The 16,242-nt window shown below is 44.3% G+C and overlaps 3 protein-coding genes across 6 annotated transcripts; 2 read left to right on the forward strand and 1 right to left on the reverse strand.

Moving 5' to 3' along the window:
- The first annotated feature begins 1,304 nt into the window (after positions 1 to 1,304).
- LOC106805451 (NHL repeat-containing protein 2-like) lies at positions 1,305 to 3,824 on the forward strand. The gene has a single exon (XM_014807039.1). The coding sequence runs from the start codon at positions 1,317 to 1,319 to the stop codon at positions 3,498 to 3,500; it is 2,184 nt and encodes a 727-aa protein (XP_014662525.1). The 5' UTR covers positions 1,305 to 1,316; the 3' UTR covers positions 3,501 to 3,824.
- On the forward strand, positions 1,317 to 11,950 carry LOC106805103 (acyl-CoA synthetase family member 4-like). Its single transcript, XM_014806586.1, has 16 exons — positions 1,317 to 1,403; positions 4,132 to 4,210; positions 4,469 to 4,685; positions 4,834 to 4,954; positions 5,169 to 5,392; positions 5,967 to 6,159; positions 6,387 to 6,501; positions 6,659 to 6,779; positions 6,882 to 6,988; positions 7,331 to 7,500; positions 7,897 to 9,266; positions 9,440 to 9,597; positions 9,850 to 10,013; positions 10,390 to 10,515; positions 10,830 to 10,961; positions 11,170 to 11,950. Exons 2-16 carry the CDS (start codon positions 4,204 to 4,206, stop codon positions 11,605 to 11,607), a joined length of 3,663 nt encoding a protein of 1,220 aa, XP_014662072.1. The 5' UTR covers positions 1,317 to 1,403; positions 4,132 to 4,203; the 3' UTR covers positions 11,608 to 11,950.
- Positions 11,817 to 15,719, reverse strand: LOC106805460 (MICOS complex subunit Mic26-like). Of its 4 annotated transcripts, XM_014807060.1 has the most exons (4): positions 15,585 to 15,599; positions 14,100 to 14,208; positions 13,658 to 13,865; positions 11,817 to 12,774 (listed from the first exon to the last, which is right to left on the reverse strand). In XM_014807060.1, exons 3-4 carry the CDS (start codon positions 13,832 to 13,834, stop codon positions 12,217 to 12,219), a joined length of 735 nt encoding a protein of 244 aa, XP_014662546.1. In that variant the 5' UTR covers positions 13,835 to 13,865; positions 14,100 to 14,208; positions 15,585 to 15,599; the 3' UTR covers positions 11,817 to 12,216. The 4 variants fall into 4 exon arrangements, with proteins under 4 accessions (XP_014662546.1, XP_014662561.1, XP_014662538.1 ...); XM_014807075.1 differs by lacking the exons at positions 14,100 to 14,208; positions 15,585 to 15,599 and adding an exon at positions 15,695 to 15,719; XM_014807052.1 differs by lacking the exon at positions 14,100 to 14,208 and having other exon boundaries at positions 15,585 to 15,668.
- Between the last annotated feature and the right edge of the window lie 523 nt (positions 15,720 to 16,242).

The raw sequence follows: 16,242 nt of genomic DNA on the forward strand, positions 1-16,242 counted from the left end.
GATAAAAAAAAAATTATTAAGTAAATTAAAAAGGTATTAAAGTATTTTAAGAAAAATAAATAAAAACAAAACTCAACTTGTAATTATTTTTACTTTTATTATAAACTATTTGTTTATGAAATGTTTTTATTTTTACATTTGAATTTTTGTAATTCATATTTTGTAGAAAAAAGGTCGGCGGGTTTTTTTTTTTTTCGTTTTTCTTGAAAATTCGGGTCGGCGGATCTGTAAACCAACAAAATAAAAAATTCTCGCCCAAGGCATATTAGAAGAAGTTTCATGAAAAAAACATTAAAACTTCCAAACCAAGTGACGGATAATTCGTATCGTTATGCAGTAATCCTATAGGCGCCAGTGACTCGATCGTGTTGTTTTCACCGGCGTTCTGCTGGTGGTCACGTGACTACTGATCTGTGATGTAGCTCCGCCCGCACCTATAGTCTTCTAACCCTAGCAAGACCGTTGCGTATATTGACGTTAGTCACACAGCCTGGTCGGGCTACTACTAGTACTAGTAGTAGTACTACTAGTATTACTAGTACTACTACTATTACTGTACTACTCGGAGTCGATCATCTTGGCTCGTCAGATTGTCACCCTGAACAACATACCAAAGGCTGACTACCTGGCTTTACCCAAGCTAGGTCACACCCCATGTCTAGCTATAGCGTTCCCTATAGATACAATAATGTAACCCAAACACAGGATAGGAACCCTATCCTGTGTTTGGGTTACATTATTGTATCTACGTTCCCTAGTATAGCTATCCCTGCGTTATTAACCACGTAACCGTGGGCTACGCAGAAAACTATCCAGATCCAGATCCAGAACATTCCTGAACAACATCCCAGTTCCTACACCCACATTGACGAAAATGACATAGGTGACAATCTGGCCATGCTCTCCATCCTTGAACCATCTTACTATTACTATGATTTTTATGATTGTAAATAAGTACCTTGACTTTTGCCATGATTAAGTTAGTTATCCGCTTATCGAACGCTGTGACATGAACATGATCCATGATTGCTTTCGACATGGTACGCCATCTCTAAGCATCTTCAAAGGATTCTTAATTTCTCATTAGCTTCGTTTCTGTCATTCCATATTAGAATTCTCTCCTTCCTCTAGTCTTGAGTTAATTGTAAAAGTGAAGCTTTTTCTACTGATCCTGAGAGCACTGGTAAATACGAGGTCCTGTTCATATCTTGATATTGTTTTTGTTGGGTAGTTATAAAACAGCATTCACTAACACACAGGCAGAAAATTTCATTGCTATACCCTTGTGTTTTTCTCCAGCAATTTCCAAAAGGAAAATGGGACCAGAGGAGAAAATACAGGAGTTAATATCAGAAAGCATTTTCCTGGAAGCCAGACTAAAAGAAGCAGCAAATCCAAATGAGGTAGATAAATTAGTTTATGATCACATTGAAAAATATGAAAAATATTTTGTTGCGCCTGACTTTGTTGAAGGACTACATTGGTTAAATACTTCGAAGCCACTTTCCATACATGGGGATTTGCATGGTAAGGTCACTGTTTTGGACTTTTGGACCTACTGTTGCATCAACTGCATGCACATTCTCCCAGACCTACATCAGTTAGAGAGTCATCATTCGATCCAAGATGGTCTTGTCATCATCGGGGTTCATTCAGCAAAGTTTGATAACGAGAAGCACGCTGACAACATCGCGAGTGCCGTCGTCCGCTACGGAATTTCTCACGCCGTCGTGAACGATCCGGAATTGACCATGTGGAACGCGCTGCACGTCTGCGCGTGGCCGACCGTCGCGATTCTCGGACCGGACGGGCAGCTGCTGCTCGTGATGATGGGAGAGGGTCACGCACAGACGATGCTTCACTTCACGGGGGCGACGCTCTCATACTTCCGCCGACGCGGCCGCATCTCCAGCCACGACATCGACTCGAAGCTCTTGCGAGATAGTCTATTCGAGGCGGAGTTGCTCTTTCCGGGGAAGGTGGCCGTCGATTCTAGCGGGGCGCGTCTGGCGATCTCGGACACCGGACACAACCGTGTCGTCGTTGTCGACAGGAAGGGTGTCGTCGTTCACTGCGTCGGCGGGAGAAAATCGGGATTCAGAGACGGGAGTTCTGCCGAAGCGAGACTGAATGCGCCGCAGGGTCTGTGCTGGTCGGACGACTGCCTTTACGTGGCCGACACTGAGAATCACGCCGTACGACACATCGACCTGCGAGCCGGCGCGGTGACAACCGTAGCGGGAACCGGGCAGATGGGGCACGACAGGGAGGGCGGGAAGCAGGGACGTGAGCAGCCGATCAGCTCGCCCTGGGATGTTTGCCTCGGGTGTTCCCCCGGAGCCGACGCTAGGAACGTGCTGTTCATTGCTGCGGCGGGAACCCATCAGATCTGGGCGCTATTCCTGACTGACGCCACCTGGTGGAAGAATAGGGCCGTGCTGTCTGGTACGTGCGTGGCGATTGCCGGGAGCGGAGCCGAAGAGAATCGGAACAACAGCTATGCGCACAGGGCCGGCTTCGCTCAGCCATCTGGACTCTCGCTCGACGAAGACGGTAGCTCGCTCTATATCGCAGACAGCGAGAGCTCGAGCATCCGGCGGCTGTCTTTGCTAGATGGCGCCGTGTCGGGCGTCGTCGGAGGCGCAAAGAACCCTCGCAATCTGTTTGCGTTTGGAGATGTGGACGGCGTCGGCATGGACGCGAAGCTCCAGCATGCACTCGGGGTCGCCTTGAACCCCGTCAATGGGAACGTCTACGTCGCCGACTCGTACAATCACAAGATAAAGTTCATAGATCTCGCGACGCGGCGCTGCAGCATGCTGTGTGGGGCGGGTACGCCGGGCAACAGCACCGGCACCTACGCGGAGACATCGTTCAGCGAACCGGGGGGCCTCGCTAGCGCCCCCTGCGGTGAGCTGCTGTACGTCGCCGACACAAACAACAATTGCGTAAAGCTCGTCAACCTGAGAGAGAAAACCGTGCGGCAGTTCAACGTCACGAGCGCTGCTAGCGTAGCTGTCAAAGAGGTTACCTCTGCTCTCAGTTCTGCTAGTGTAACCACGTCAGAGGCTGCTTCAGCTTCATCGGGAGACAGTGGCACCATGACAGCTGCCGTGGACGAACAAGTGAGCATCAGTATGTCACCCAATTCCAGACTCACGGTTCACATTCGATTGGATGCTCCCACGGGCAGTGCAGTTGCCCTCACAGAGGGCGCTCCCAGTCGATGGAAGGTCACCCTGCCAGACGATGCGACCGTCGTCGTGGGAGACCAGAGCCAGTTGCACGGCAACTTGCGCAGTGTCGAGGCGATGCCCCGCATCGCTCTCACGGTGGCTCCGTGTGCTGAGGAGAGCACGTTCATAGACGTAGAGTGCACAGCGTATGTGTGCAGCGGCTCCCTGTGTTCAGTGAAGTCAAGGTCATGGCACATCGCTGTGAAGGTCGACCCCGGTAGCGGTGTATGCGAAAAAGACGTTCGTTTAGTTCTTCGCCTGTGAAACCCTAGCATTGATCTTACATTCTACACTGTATGCCGGCTGTGATACAAACTGGTCTCACATTGTGTACTACTACTGTAGGACCGAGTGACGTAATATTATGTGTCACTTGATGTGGCATCCAGAGTTTTGTTTAAATCAGGGAATAGCTAGTGCATTTAGTGATGCTTGTTTTATAATTGAAAAAGTAAAAATATTATGCCTTACTAGTTACTAGTGTTAAACTACATATATTAACAAGAATGTCGTAATTTAAAACACATTATATTTTCAAATGTATTTCACTATAGTTTATAGAAATAAAGATAAATGCTTATATCTAATAACCTAGTTATTGTTTTATCATGTGTATCTTAACTACTAAAGAAGATAGAATGTTATGAAATTCAAATATTTGAAATATAATTGCTCTCCATCTTAAAATTCACATTCATTCAGTATTTCATGTGTTGTCATGTCATGTTGTGAACAAACAACAATTCATTCCTACATCCAAGCATTAGAATTTACATCAACCCAATCAAAAGCTAGAATCAAGGAAAATTATTAAGAAAATATCAAAAGCTAATAGAACCTATATCGTTGTATGGATGCAGCATTGACGACATTAATGTCGTTATGTTCTTGTTAGGCGTTAAAGTAGGTTATAGATGGTCAGCACAGTACATGGGTGTCACGTAGGACTGACAGGCATTCATCGACAATGACAGGTAAATATAGGCGTACTTGTTAATACATTGTACACGTAAATGTGCACAATTGCATGGTATGAAGTGATGCAGACAAATTTACTATTGTAGCACAATTTGTATGTCCTAAATTAGCACAAAATTAGTTATACTAGCGACATTAGCGTACTTGCTATAAAGAAAAATTTGCCTAAAAGTTCGAAGCACAAGTTCGAACCTACTGCCGTTGGAACTGCCGCCGTGTACTGATGTTTACCTGCTTGTTCACGCAACATTCAGAGACACTTCATTCTCTGTTTGCGGAGAGCGTCGCCAATTTCCGCGACCACACGGCTGTGGTCTACGATGATAACAGCCATGTCACAACTCTGACGTATGGAGAACTGCAACAGTTGGCTGAGATAGTGAGCACACGTCTGCAACAGGCGCAAACACAAGGTCAGTTTATTGGAGTGTCATTGCCGCTGTGCACACAGCTTCCTGGAGTCATCTTAGGGTAAGTGTTTGCATTAACCAGCATGGTCTTTCCACTGTTTGTCTATTACTGTTGCGGTGCTCCTTACATTATGTTTTTTAATAGTTGAGTATTGTTGATGTATTGCTTTCAGCAGCTGTAATTTCTTGTTCTTACATTACTGTCACAGTGTGCTTTCGGCATCGTATGGCTTCGTTTACATTGACGCGAACAGTCCGAGTAGGCACCTAACACACCTTGTGCAGGAGCTGCATCTCCAGTTCCTCATTGTGGATGAATTGTCATGTTCGGTATGTCTAGGTTTATGTTACTGATATAGGTATTACTTAGGTATAAGTATTATCAGGAGTAGATAATAGGGAATTCCTTATTATCTACTCCTGGTATTATTTAGGTATGGTGTAATCCAAGATATATGTCATGGTCGAATGTAGTGTGAAATAAGTAACTTCATGCAAACGTTCATTGATGAATAATCATAACTAACATGACTTTCGTCTTCAGTCTCTACTGGAGAAGTTATCTAGGCATGGCTGCAGTGTGAATCAGAATCTCATACAATATGGAGAGACCTCTCTAGTTCTGGTTGAGCTTTCGTCGACCGTAAGCTCAAACCAGGTGAACAGTGGTTGCCTGGCGTATGCAATAACGACGTCTGGCACCACCGGAAGCCCAAAGATTGTGTTTGTTCCACACTCCTGCATTGTGCCTAACATCTTGGACCTCAGGTAAAAATGCATGAAGTTTTTAAAATTTTAGGTTGTTACACTAATGTAAATGGTGTTTGTAGGCTATTAAAATATGTAGCAGAGCCCTTTATGTTGCATGTACGCAAAGTGACATGCTACATGTTGGCATGCTCTTACTGTGAATGCCTAACCATATAATGGAGATCGTAACTTGTAAACTGCCCACTCTATCTCCAAATCATTGCTCTTGAGAATAAAAGAAGGTGCAATCAATGCCAGTGGGTGTGGTGTATGAGCCCCACTTTATTCGCAGTTGTTCCCTTGAATAAGCATTTAATACCAGTCTGGTTTGTCGACACCTGTAGAAATTTTTACATTTTGTAGAAATGGGTTTAGAGCACCCGTGTAAACTTAAGACAGTCACCCACTTGAAAGCCTGTAGTTTTACTGGGTGAAACCTGTTACAGAAACCAATGCAACACAGTTGCAGAGGCCCTATGCTCCACATGAGGAGCCACAAAAAGACAGTCAATGTAAAATATGTTTCATAAACAAATGACGAAACTTGTTCCTATGTTTACCTTGTAATTTCTAGTAATGTAAAATTTTCCAGGTCGAGGTTCAGAATCACCGCTGACGATTTAGTACTCGTGGCATCACCTTTAACTTTCGACCCAAGCATTGTAGAGCTGTTCACTGCACTAGGTAGTGGAGCAAGTGTGTTGATGGTGCCTCCCTTTGTAAAGCAATCTCCCACGTTGTTGATGGACATGATCACAGTCAGGCACACTGTGACAGTTATTCAGGTATTACTGAGTATGTGGCAGAAGGGGTGGGTGAAAAATTGCGTGATGAGTGCCTCGAGTAATCTGCAGCAGAAAAGAGTTTGACAGAAGTAATTATGCACTGCGTTTATTTTCCTGCAATTTCACATGGAGAAAACTATATATTGTAGTATCTAAAAGCAGATGTTTTTTTAAACATGTTTCTGTATTGCAAAAGGACATGATCGTTACACGGAATGCATATTTAGGCAACACCTACATTGATAAGGAGGTTTGCTGATGTGCTACTGAGGTCATCACTTCTCAGTAAGCATTCGAAGATAAGGATCTTGGCCTTGGGTGGAGAACAGTGCCCACATCTTGGTAAGTTAGCATATCTGTCATTAATTATTGAGTTAATTAATTTAACATTTAAGGGTCACAACAATTATGTTAAACAGTGTTTGGCAAAAGATTAAAACTCATAGCCAGTTACGTTTTCTATGTCGGATATAGTCCAGCTTTGTATCCATTTTTACAGGCGAGTTGAGAACATGGAGGGAGGCAGGAAATGAGTGTGAACTGTACAACATTTATGGAATCACAGAAGTCTCTTGCTGGACCTCAATTCAAAGAATACCTCATGAGGTTTTAGACAGCAGGTATGTTTTCTTCTGTGATAGATGTGTTTTTATTATCAGCTTTCTGCAGAGTAGAATATGGCCCAATATGACAAATGCACATTTTTGCTCTGTTCCTTGCAGTACCGATGGACAGGTTCCTTTAGGACAGGCAATGCTTGCAACAGAACTAGAAGTAAGAGATGAGGCAGGACAGGCAGTCACTGAAGGCCCAGGGCAGTTATATGTTGGTGTGTATCAGATCTAGATTTCATTCACGATTCCGGATCTTGGGAAAAATGCAAACCTGCATCATTTTCCTTTAACCTTTAAACAGGGATGTTTGGCATCTAAATGCAACCTGAACATGTAGTTATTGAAAATAACATAGTTTATAATAAATAGTAATGCTAATAATAATAATAAGAGAAATACACTGATTGTGTTTATTAATTTATTTTATTTACACACACAGTTGTATATGTGAGTTCACTTTGGCATTTAAAATAGCGTTTTAGATGTTATAACTGGTATTACATTCACTACATGTTTGCCCATTCAGAATCTATCATCTAAGGTAAATTTTCTTTCAGGTGGAAAGGACAGGGTTTGCGTTATAGATAACAGCGTTAATGGGTCGTGCCTGAGAGCCACTGGTGACTGGGTAACCGTAGCAGTCGATGGAGCGATCTACTTTGCAGGGAGACGAGACAACCAGGTGAAAAGACATGGAAAGAGGATAAACATCACTTCACTGGAAATAGTATGTTTTCATATGATGATGTATATTTTTCACTAGCACATGTTCAAATGAATGAGTGTGATTTTTTACTCTACTTTGAAATGCACATGCATATATATGTATAATCACAACCCATGTATAACAGTTTACAGGAGCATTTGACAATATGTCCCATTCGACATGGTTGTGTATCCATTTTAGGACACATTTACATTCATAGTTATGTCCTATAAATATGCACAACATGATCACGTGATTAGCAAAAATAGCTAAATTATGGCGACGCAAAGATTTCGAATCTCTGTTAAAAAAATTAACATTTTGAAACCTAAAAGGCTACGGTAATTATTCTGCTAAAATACAGTTGCACTTGCAGGACCGATACTGTAGCTGCGTGGTTTTATCGCTGTGTTTCAGCAGGTAACCGAGCACCTGCCGGATGTGGCAGCCGCCTGCGCCGTTTTCACGCCTGGCCCGCAGCCGACGTTGCAGCTGTTCGTCGTCCCGCGTTGCCGCGACGATGGTTGCCAGCGCACAACGACGCCGGCCGATGTGCGCCGCAAGCTGCAGGCTTCGCTCCGCAGTCACGAGGTCCCCGACGCCATCCACGTTGTCGTGCGGCTACCGATGACCGCTCACGGCAAGGTGGACAGAGACAGGCTGCTTCTGATGACCGCTCACGGCAAGGTGGACAGAGACGGGCAGCTATCAATGACTGCTCATGGCAAGGTGGACAGAGACGGGCAGCTTCCGATGACCGCTCACGGCAAGGTAGACAGAGACGGGCTGCTTCCAATGACCGCTCATGGCAAGGTGGACAGGGACGGGCAGCTATCGATGACCGCTCACGGCAAGGTGGACAGGGACGGGCAGCTATCGATGACCGCTCACGGCAAGGTAGACAGAGACGGGCTGCTTCCAATGACCGCTCATGGCAAGGTGGACAGGGACGGGCAGCTATCGATGACCGCTCATGGCAAGGTGGACAGAGACGGGCTGCTATCGATGACTGCTCATGACAAGGTGGACAGAGACGGGCTGCTGGCCGCCGACACGCAAGACGACGGAGAGCCGAGCGAGTCGGCAGGTATCCAGATCCGCTCGGAGGACCGCTCGCGAGACAAGAAGCTTGCCACCGACCCTTCTCGCGCGGCGCCGGTGGGGCTCGACCGCGCTGCGACGGCCGCGCTCCTGCGAGAGCTGTGGGCGAGCCACCTCGGCTTGTCGCCCGTCGTCGCGGCGACGGCAGAGTTCGGCGACACGTTCCTGCGGCACGGCGGCGACTCGCTGAGCGCGGTGCGTCTGGCGGGCGAGCTGGAGCGGCGTCTGCTCGCGTCACCGCCGCCGACGCTGTACGATCGCATCCTCAGCAGCACCTTCCCAGAGCTGTGCGACTACCTCGTGTGCGTGTCCTCGTCCGGCCGGTCCCCGCACGCGGACAAACCGCCGCCAGGCGACGTGGCTGCCGGCGACGACCCCCAGGAGCGGAGTGAGGCCGACGACCGGTGTCCGGCGAAACGTGCTAGGCTGCTAGCAGGTGACTCGTTGCCCGGTGATTTGTGCGAGAGTGTGACCGGAAAAGGGCGCTACGTGTCGTCCTGCCAGAGAACGGAAATAATTGACATGTGTGCTGTGGCGGGTGTCGGCGGCGAAAAGGCATTGCTCCGGTATGCTGGTGGCAGCGTGTTCAAGCCCAGGTGGAAATATGACACTGGGAAGTGTGTAGATGCATCCCCTCTGGTGGCTGTGGATGGGTATGGTAATTTTTGTCCGTGTGAAGATTGTCTGTAAGTTCTATACTAGATTCAGGTTGCTTTCATAAATGTACAACTGCGAAATGGAAACTAAATAAATATATTATGGTTCCGTATGATAATTTTGTCTGTTATAATAAAGAGTTTATTCATTATTAACAGTGCAGTTGAAACCAGTTCTTCATAATTTTGGTTGTGTTTTGTAGCAGTGGACACTCTCAACATGTGGTTTTTCTGGGATCTCACTCTGGCAGAATGGCTGCAATTGCATTATCATCTGGTGAAATGTTATGGGATATCCATCTACCAGACCGGATAGAATCATCGGCATGCCTCTCTGCATGTGGAAACTTTGTTATAGTCGGTAACAGGATTTTATTATTAACCCGATTGATATAATCGTTGAGTACATAAATTAGAGACCCTATCTCTAATTAATGTCTTTCACCTACATATCAAATATGTATTAATTCAGGAGACAGCTATTTTACACATGTTATTACGTGATATCGATGCATTTAAAAATTTAAACGCCTCAAAGGTAATATAATAAATGGTTAATATAAGTAACAATAAATCATATGTTGATGGTATTAACAACAGACTTTGTTTGCAGGTTGTTATGATTACTGCGTGTATGTCATCTGTGCAGACAGCGGACGTGTTGCGTGGGTATTTGAAACTAAAGGTGAGGTGAAAAGCTCACCTTGCACTGATCTTGTGACTGGGATAGTGTATGTAGGGTCTCACGATCAACACCTATATGCTTTAGATATTCAGGTATGTAAATTTATACCAATATAATTCATGATTATTTATTTATGAAAAGTTTGGGGCTTCTTTTTAAATATAGATTTGGCATTTTTGTGTAAAATATTTTTGGAAAAGTATTTTGTTGTATTTGGAGTGACATATGTAGATGACTAATTTATTCTATCACTTAATTGTAAACTGAAAAAATGTAAATATTTGTATGCCACATTTTTAATGGCAAATTGTATTTTACTAACGCAGGATTATAGCACTAATGGCTGTAAAGTGTAATGCCACTTAATGGAGCTAGTCCATGCAATGAACTGGTGTTGCATCCTGGAGAACAAATTCGTCTACAGGGAAAACTTACATAGTTAATTGGGTCACATACTCATTCATACAGACGCAGCAGTGTACATGGAGGAAGCACTTAAAAGGAGGAAGTCTCTTCTCCTCACCCTGTGCCAGCAGGAATCCGCATACTGTCTATGCGGCCACACTTGCTGGTTTGCTGACTGCTCTTCACTCGGTAAAGCTTGCCATCATTTACTGGACTGTTCACAGAAAAGCTGCCTTCTACTATACATGCAACTATATGCTTGCATTCAAATAAAAAATATTGGGGCTAATGTATTATGGGAATCCTCAAACATATTTACATAATGGATGATGTTGCTAATCAAACGCATGTTCTTGCATGATACTCTATTATTGTGCTGTCTTGTTTTGTGTTGTGTTATGCCTGTATGCTCTGTATTATTGTATTGGGTAGTATTGTGTTGATTGATTAGTGTTATCTTAAGTTGTTATGTTGTGTAAGAACTACATATTTTATAATTCAAGGACACTGGGAGGCTGATTTGGACGTACCGCTGTGGCAAGCCACTGTTCTCAAGTCCACAGCTGGTAGAAGGAGGTGTCTGCATTGGCTGTGTTGACGGCGTCATTTACTGTATCTCACAATCTGGCAATTTGGTGTGTTGCATAGTTCTAATACAATATATCCCTGTGTTGTGTGTATATGTTAGATGACATTATTAGTTTATTATTGGGCATTCATTCAATTCTTTGTCATTAGACCTCGGCTATCAATTTAAAACTTATTATTGCACAGTATGATTTACATTAATTTTATTGTAGGAAATAGTGTTATGTATATTAATTAAAATTCACCGTTTTTCAGATGTGGAATTTCAAGACAGACGGCTACGTTTTCTCATCAATCTGCACATTTCCGTTGATAACAACAAGCGAAACCGCAATTCTCCAAAAACCCAACCAGATAGTTGCATTTGGTTGCCATGACAACCACGTTTATTGCCTATCTTCCAGTAATGGAAAACTAAACTGGAAGGTGTGCCTCGATTCGGAGGTGTATTCCTCACCCTTTATTGCAAGTGCACATGTAATTGCAAATGCCAAAGAAAGTGTGTCTGTAAATGCAATAGTGTTTGTAGCGTCTACACGAGGCACTCTATACATGTTAGATGCTGAAACAGGAAACATCCTCACACACTATTTACTTCCATATAAAGTATTCTCCTCTCCAGTTGCTCTAGGCAATGCGGTTGTGGTTGGTTGCAGAGATAACTTTGTGTATTGCATGGAGCTTTCACCATAAGATACTTTGTTTGATTAGGAATCTTACTACACTAGATAAATGAGCAATTTTTGCAAAAGTTTATCATGATAGAAAAGTTGCTTAATTTTACTGAGCCTGAAGCGTCATAACGATAAATTAATGTAGAGTATTTACTGTGTAAATACCTTGTTTAAATATTTAAAGATGTAATAAGTGAGTGTAATTTATTCACATTACGCCTTTAGTACTTCTGTTGTTACCACTGCTATCAGTTTATTGAGATAAACTTAACATCTGTGATACAATTTTGTACGTGATGACTTGAGGATCGGCAAGTGTGTACAAATATGTCCAAATACACATCGAAAGCATTTTAAATACAGTACTACTCTTGATGTCTTGTAGCAAACTCTAGTTATAAGCATTACGTGCAACTCATTCAGTATCTTAGCTAGTCTTACTGCCACATATGATGACATGAGAACTCCTGCTTTCAAACATTCAGGAAAACTATAAGACGACTGTACTGTTCTGCCTGTCAACTGAGTGCTTAGAACCATCGCTGATAACCACCGATGCATCTACTCATATGCTGCTCTAATCCCTCACTGCCTAAACATATCTTCATCACAACTCGATCTCATTACATTAGCTGGACTTATTCGAGTACAGGTCTTTGTCCTCCTTGTTTGACTGACCGAGGTCGATCTCCATACTTTTTAACACCAGCGCCGGCTTGACGTCGTCGTGGGAACCAGCCGGTGTATCGTCGTCGCCGTGGGAACTCGCAGAGGAGCTCGCCAGCGGCGCTCGCCTGCGGGTCAGCCTGAGGCCGAGGTACTGCTCGGCGGAGTCGCACGCGAGGTCGGCGGAGGCGTCGTACGCGCGCCGCCACGTGTCGACGCACTCGCGGGGGTAGCAGAGCGACGCCATCGCGGCGACGCCGAGCGTCGGGTAGGCGAGCTTCTTCGGGACGCCGCCGCGGCGCACGGTGGCGACGAGGAAGCCGCCGAGGCCCGCGAGCGAGATGGCGGACGCGCGCGGCACCGCGCTCGGGTCGTTCTGCAGGTAGTCGAGCGTGCTACGCGTGTGCGAGGCTCCGATGTCGTACTTGCCTTGCACGTAGTTGATTGTGTCCTCGCAGGCGTCCCACCACTCCCACACCCACTTCCGCGCGGCCGAGATGTTCTCGTGAAGAGCATTGGGCTGCAACGACAATACGGCCATGAGAGAGATGTAATGCTTGCCCGAAGGGCGGGAAAATCATGCTGGTGCCCTAGATCTGCTGGTGTAGCCCCTTCGTCCATGTAGCGGGAGCGAAGGGGCTACACCGGTAGAGCTAGTTGGTCCCTTACAATTTCATCAGAAGGTCGCCCAGAAGGGTGGTTTGCATATAGACAAAAATTCCGTGAGCAGTGGAATCACTATACAGTTTGAGTGCTATGATTACACCAAGGCAACTTGCTCAATGATTCCTAGGATCTTGATACATATTTCAACAACTAGCATGAAAATACTTCAATTTATACTTAAAACAGTTAGGAACTGCTAGTAAAAGGCATTCAGTTCAATTCTCAAAATATTAGCATGAATCTTCCTCATAATGCATAATAAGCACCTGAATCCCATAAATTTGACACGTCCTGTGATAAGCTGGGCCTCTAAAATTTGAGTTGGGAGTCTGTCTCGCCAGTTGTGGCTTGTGTGCACCCAGATAGACCGTAACGAATACAGTTTCAATAGCAAATAATTTTAGTCGTCAGTTGGGCTCATAGGGTCTATGTTCCCCAGGGTACTGCCGGAACGTACCCTGGCAGCCTGGTAACTATCTGATATGGTTAGGGAGTAGGCGTAGGCGACTCCCTAGACTCGTTAGTGGAGTAGGCGAGGTACCGTCCGGAATATTAGATAGTACCAGGGTACGTTCCGGCAGTACCATGGGGGACATAAACCCTCTCAGCGTCAGTTGGTGTCCAGGAATGCACATTTTGATCACCCATGCAACCAAATTCGTTGCTATGCAGAGCACCAAGTGCTGACAATAACTCCTGTATGTACAGGATCACAAAAAGTAACTTATTGCTCATACCTTTTCTTCTGTGTACTCGTACTGAGCGCTGTCTGCTGGATTTCCATATATTGGTAGGTCGACTAGCTTTACGTATTTTCCTTCGGTGCCTGCTTGTACTCGTGTCATGAGAAAGGGTATGCTTGCCATGGCACTACCACCCAACACGCACTTGCGCATAATTATACTTGCTGCCATGGTGTTATGCACTAGGCAAAATGCATCTGTACTGTAAAAAAGCAATGAAAACATTGAATCCACTTAATAAAAAACAACTTTATCGAATGTTGTTAGTTTAGTTTGAACATACGGAGAAAGTTCTTTTTTTACAGAAAACTTCAAAGGGGTTACAATATAAACTCAAAGGGCAACTATTGTGCAGATAAACTTCACAACTGGCTTCTCATATCGTCCTTCATTCAATATATATTGTACAACTATAACCCAGACATTTGTAGTCTACCTTCCTAGTTTGACACATGCAGTCAGCTGTAATGCGAAGGCTGACCACAGGGTCAGCCTAGCTATTACTGTACGGTTGAGTGCACCGGGCGCATGGATATGCTATGTACCTATAAAGTAGTACCATCAGTATAAATACGGGTCTGCTGACCACAGCAAGACACTTCATCTGTGAAGAGGCACCGGTAACGGAGCCACTAGCTGATAAGAGCCTGTCGGAGCTACGTCCACTGTCCACGACAGAACTTATAATTAGCTGACACGGTGAGTCACGACACCTAGCCATACGTGTCTTGACCACGACATTGAACGGGAGATAGGCCTGCACCGCTTGTCGGAGCAACCTCTTTTACCGGACATAGTCTAGTCATTACAGTCAGTATGAGTTCTATGCACGCTCCCGAAGTGCTGTGGGATTAATTGTATATTCACCAGTCCACGTCTATATGTACATGCACCTGCACGTTGGTTGTGAAATAAATGTTTGGCTGTCGTCAGACAAGTTAAGCGTCCATGCTGTGGAGTGTTTCCTTGCTTGATCATGTCGCATATCTAACGGACCACGCAGACGTACACACCGGAGCCACAACAGACTCTCTCTCCGTAGTCAACACCAGTACGTTCCTCGGCCCCTTCCTAGAGGTTGGCGGAGCATATCCAGGAAACAAATAAATACCCTGCGCGGCTACGCGCAGGGAAATGTCTGTGTGATCACCCCTAGGGTCACTACATTATTATATCTACTTAAAATGTAGATACAGAGACTGGGGTTCTTGCTAACTACCAATTTCTGTTGAGCTCGTTTTCCTGAGCTGTCAAGAGAAATATGACAGGCCATCTGCCCCATAGGATACCCTCTCGTAACCTCCTTCCCCACGAGTGGCTACTTGGTCCAGTATTTTGGGATGGTACTGCCAAGTTAAAGGTCTAAGGGCTGGTAGATATGTGGAGATTATTAAAGGCTTGTAATCGGCTGGGTTTTGAACATGTTTAATTACAAACTGCAACACAACTAGTATAGACTATACACTACAGACACAGTATACTATTACTAGTATAGTACAGTATTTTGCACACACGTGCAAAATTGATACATTTTAATTTTATACTATTATTTTATGTGTTATTTGCCTATGTACGTCCTCCACGTTGCTTGCAACTTGTAATTATGAAGGCTCCCACAGTTAGATAACCTGTCTACACAGGGTTACGTATACATTTTAGTTCCCTATACAATTACAAGGACTAAACATTGGAATTTGAAGGAAAAGTAACCAAACCCACCAAACCCAAGCCAAGGACGAGATGTGATCACGACAAAATTGTTGATAATGATATGAAAGAAATGTAATAGACTTCCAAGTTCAGTGATCGCATCGTTCTAGTTATAACTGTACATATAAATAACTTAATAACTTGCTCAATCCTTAGCTAGTTGGCTTTGCTTAGTCCTAGAATAATATGCATTAAAGTAATTAATAAACACCATGTAATGATAGAGAAGCTTCTGGTTGCGCTACTGACAGTACACAACTACACGATAAACTAATATCTAATATCAAGATGCCGAGGAGAGAAAGCGAATTGGCTATGTACTTGTGACGCTATAGACGCCATTTTGGTTCAAAGTTTTACGAGACAGGTTTTACGCTGCGCGTCCAACTATACAAACACGTGTTTGTATATATCTATGCTGCAACTGAAGGTGTTTAATTCTGGAAGAAGCTCATATGGGTGTATTTATGAATTTATGAATTATCATATAATACTATACTGCAGAGATATCTAAGTAGCATTTATGTTCAGTTCATTCATGTGCGGGTACGGTATGAAATCGAACAAATCGATTTTTTTTAACAGTCTAACGTGAAACAATATATGCGCTTAATTACTGCAGGTGTGTTTATCCTTGTAGAGTACGACTGTCACCGCATGAAGGCTTCCCAAGATATAATGCGTACACTGAGACACCCGTCACGTTACGCTGCAGGGTGGTAGTAGTACAATTATGCATTTACTATAAGGCTCGATCCCGGGTCTTGCTGATTTGTGGTTTGTTTTTGCTTGTTTTCGTACAATTTCCCTGTTTACTGTAATTTGTTTTTCTGTTACTGCAGAGCACGATTCTAGACACACATTTCCTG

Source organism: Priapulus caudatus, unplaced genomic scaffold (assembly GCF_000485595.1).
Source record: "Priapulus caudatus unplaced genomic scaffold, Priapulus_caudatus-5.0.1 Scaffold6, whole genome shotgun sequence".
NCBI lineage: Eukaryota > Metazoa > Priapulida > Priapulimorpha > Priapulimorphida > Priapulidae > Priapulus > Priapulus caudatus.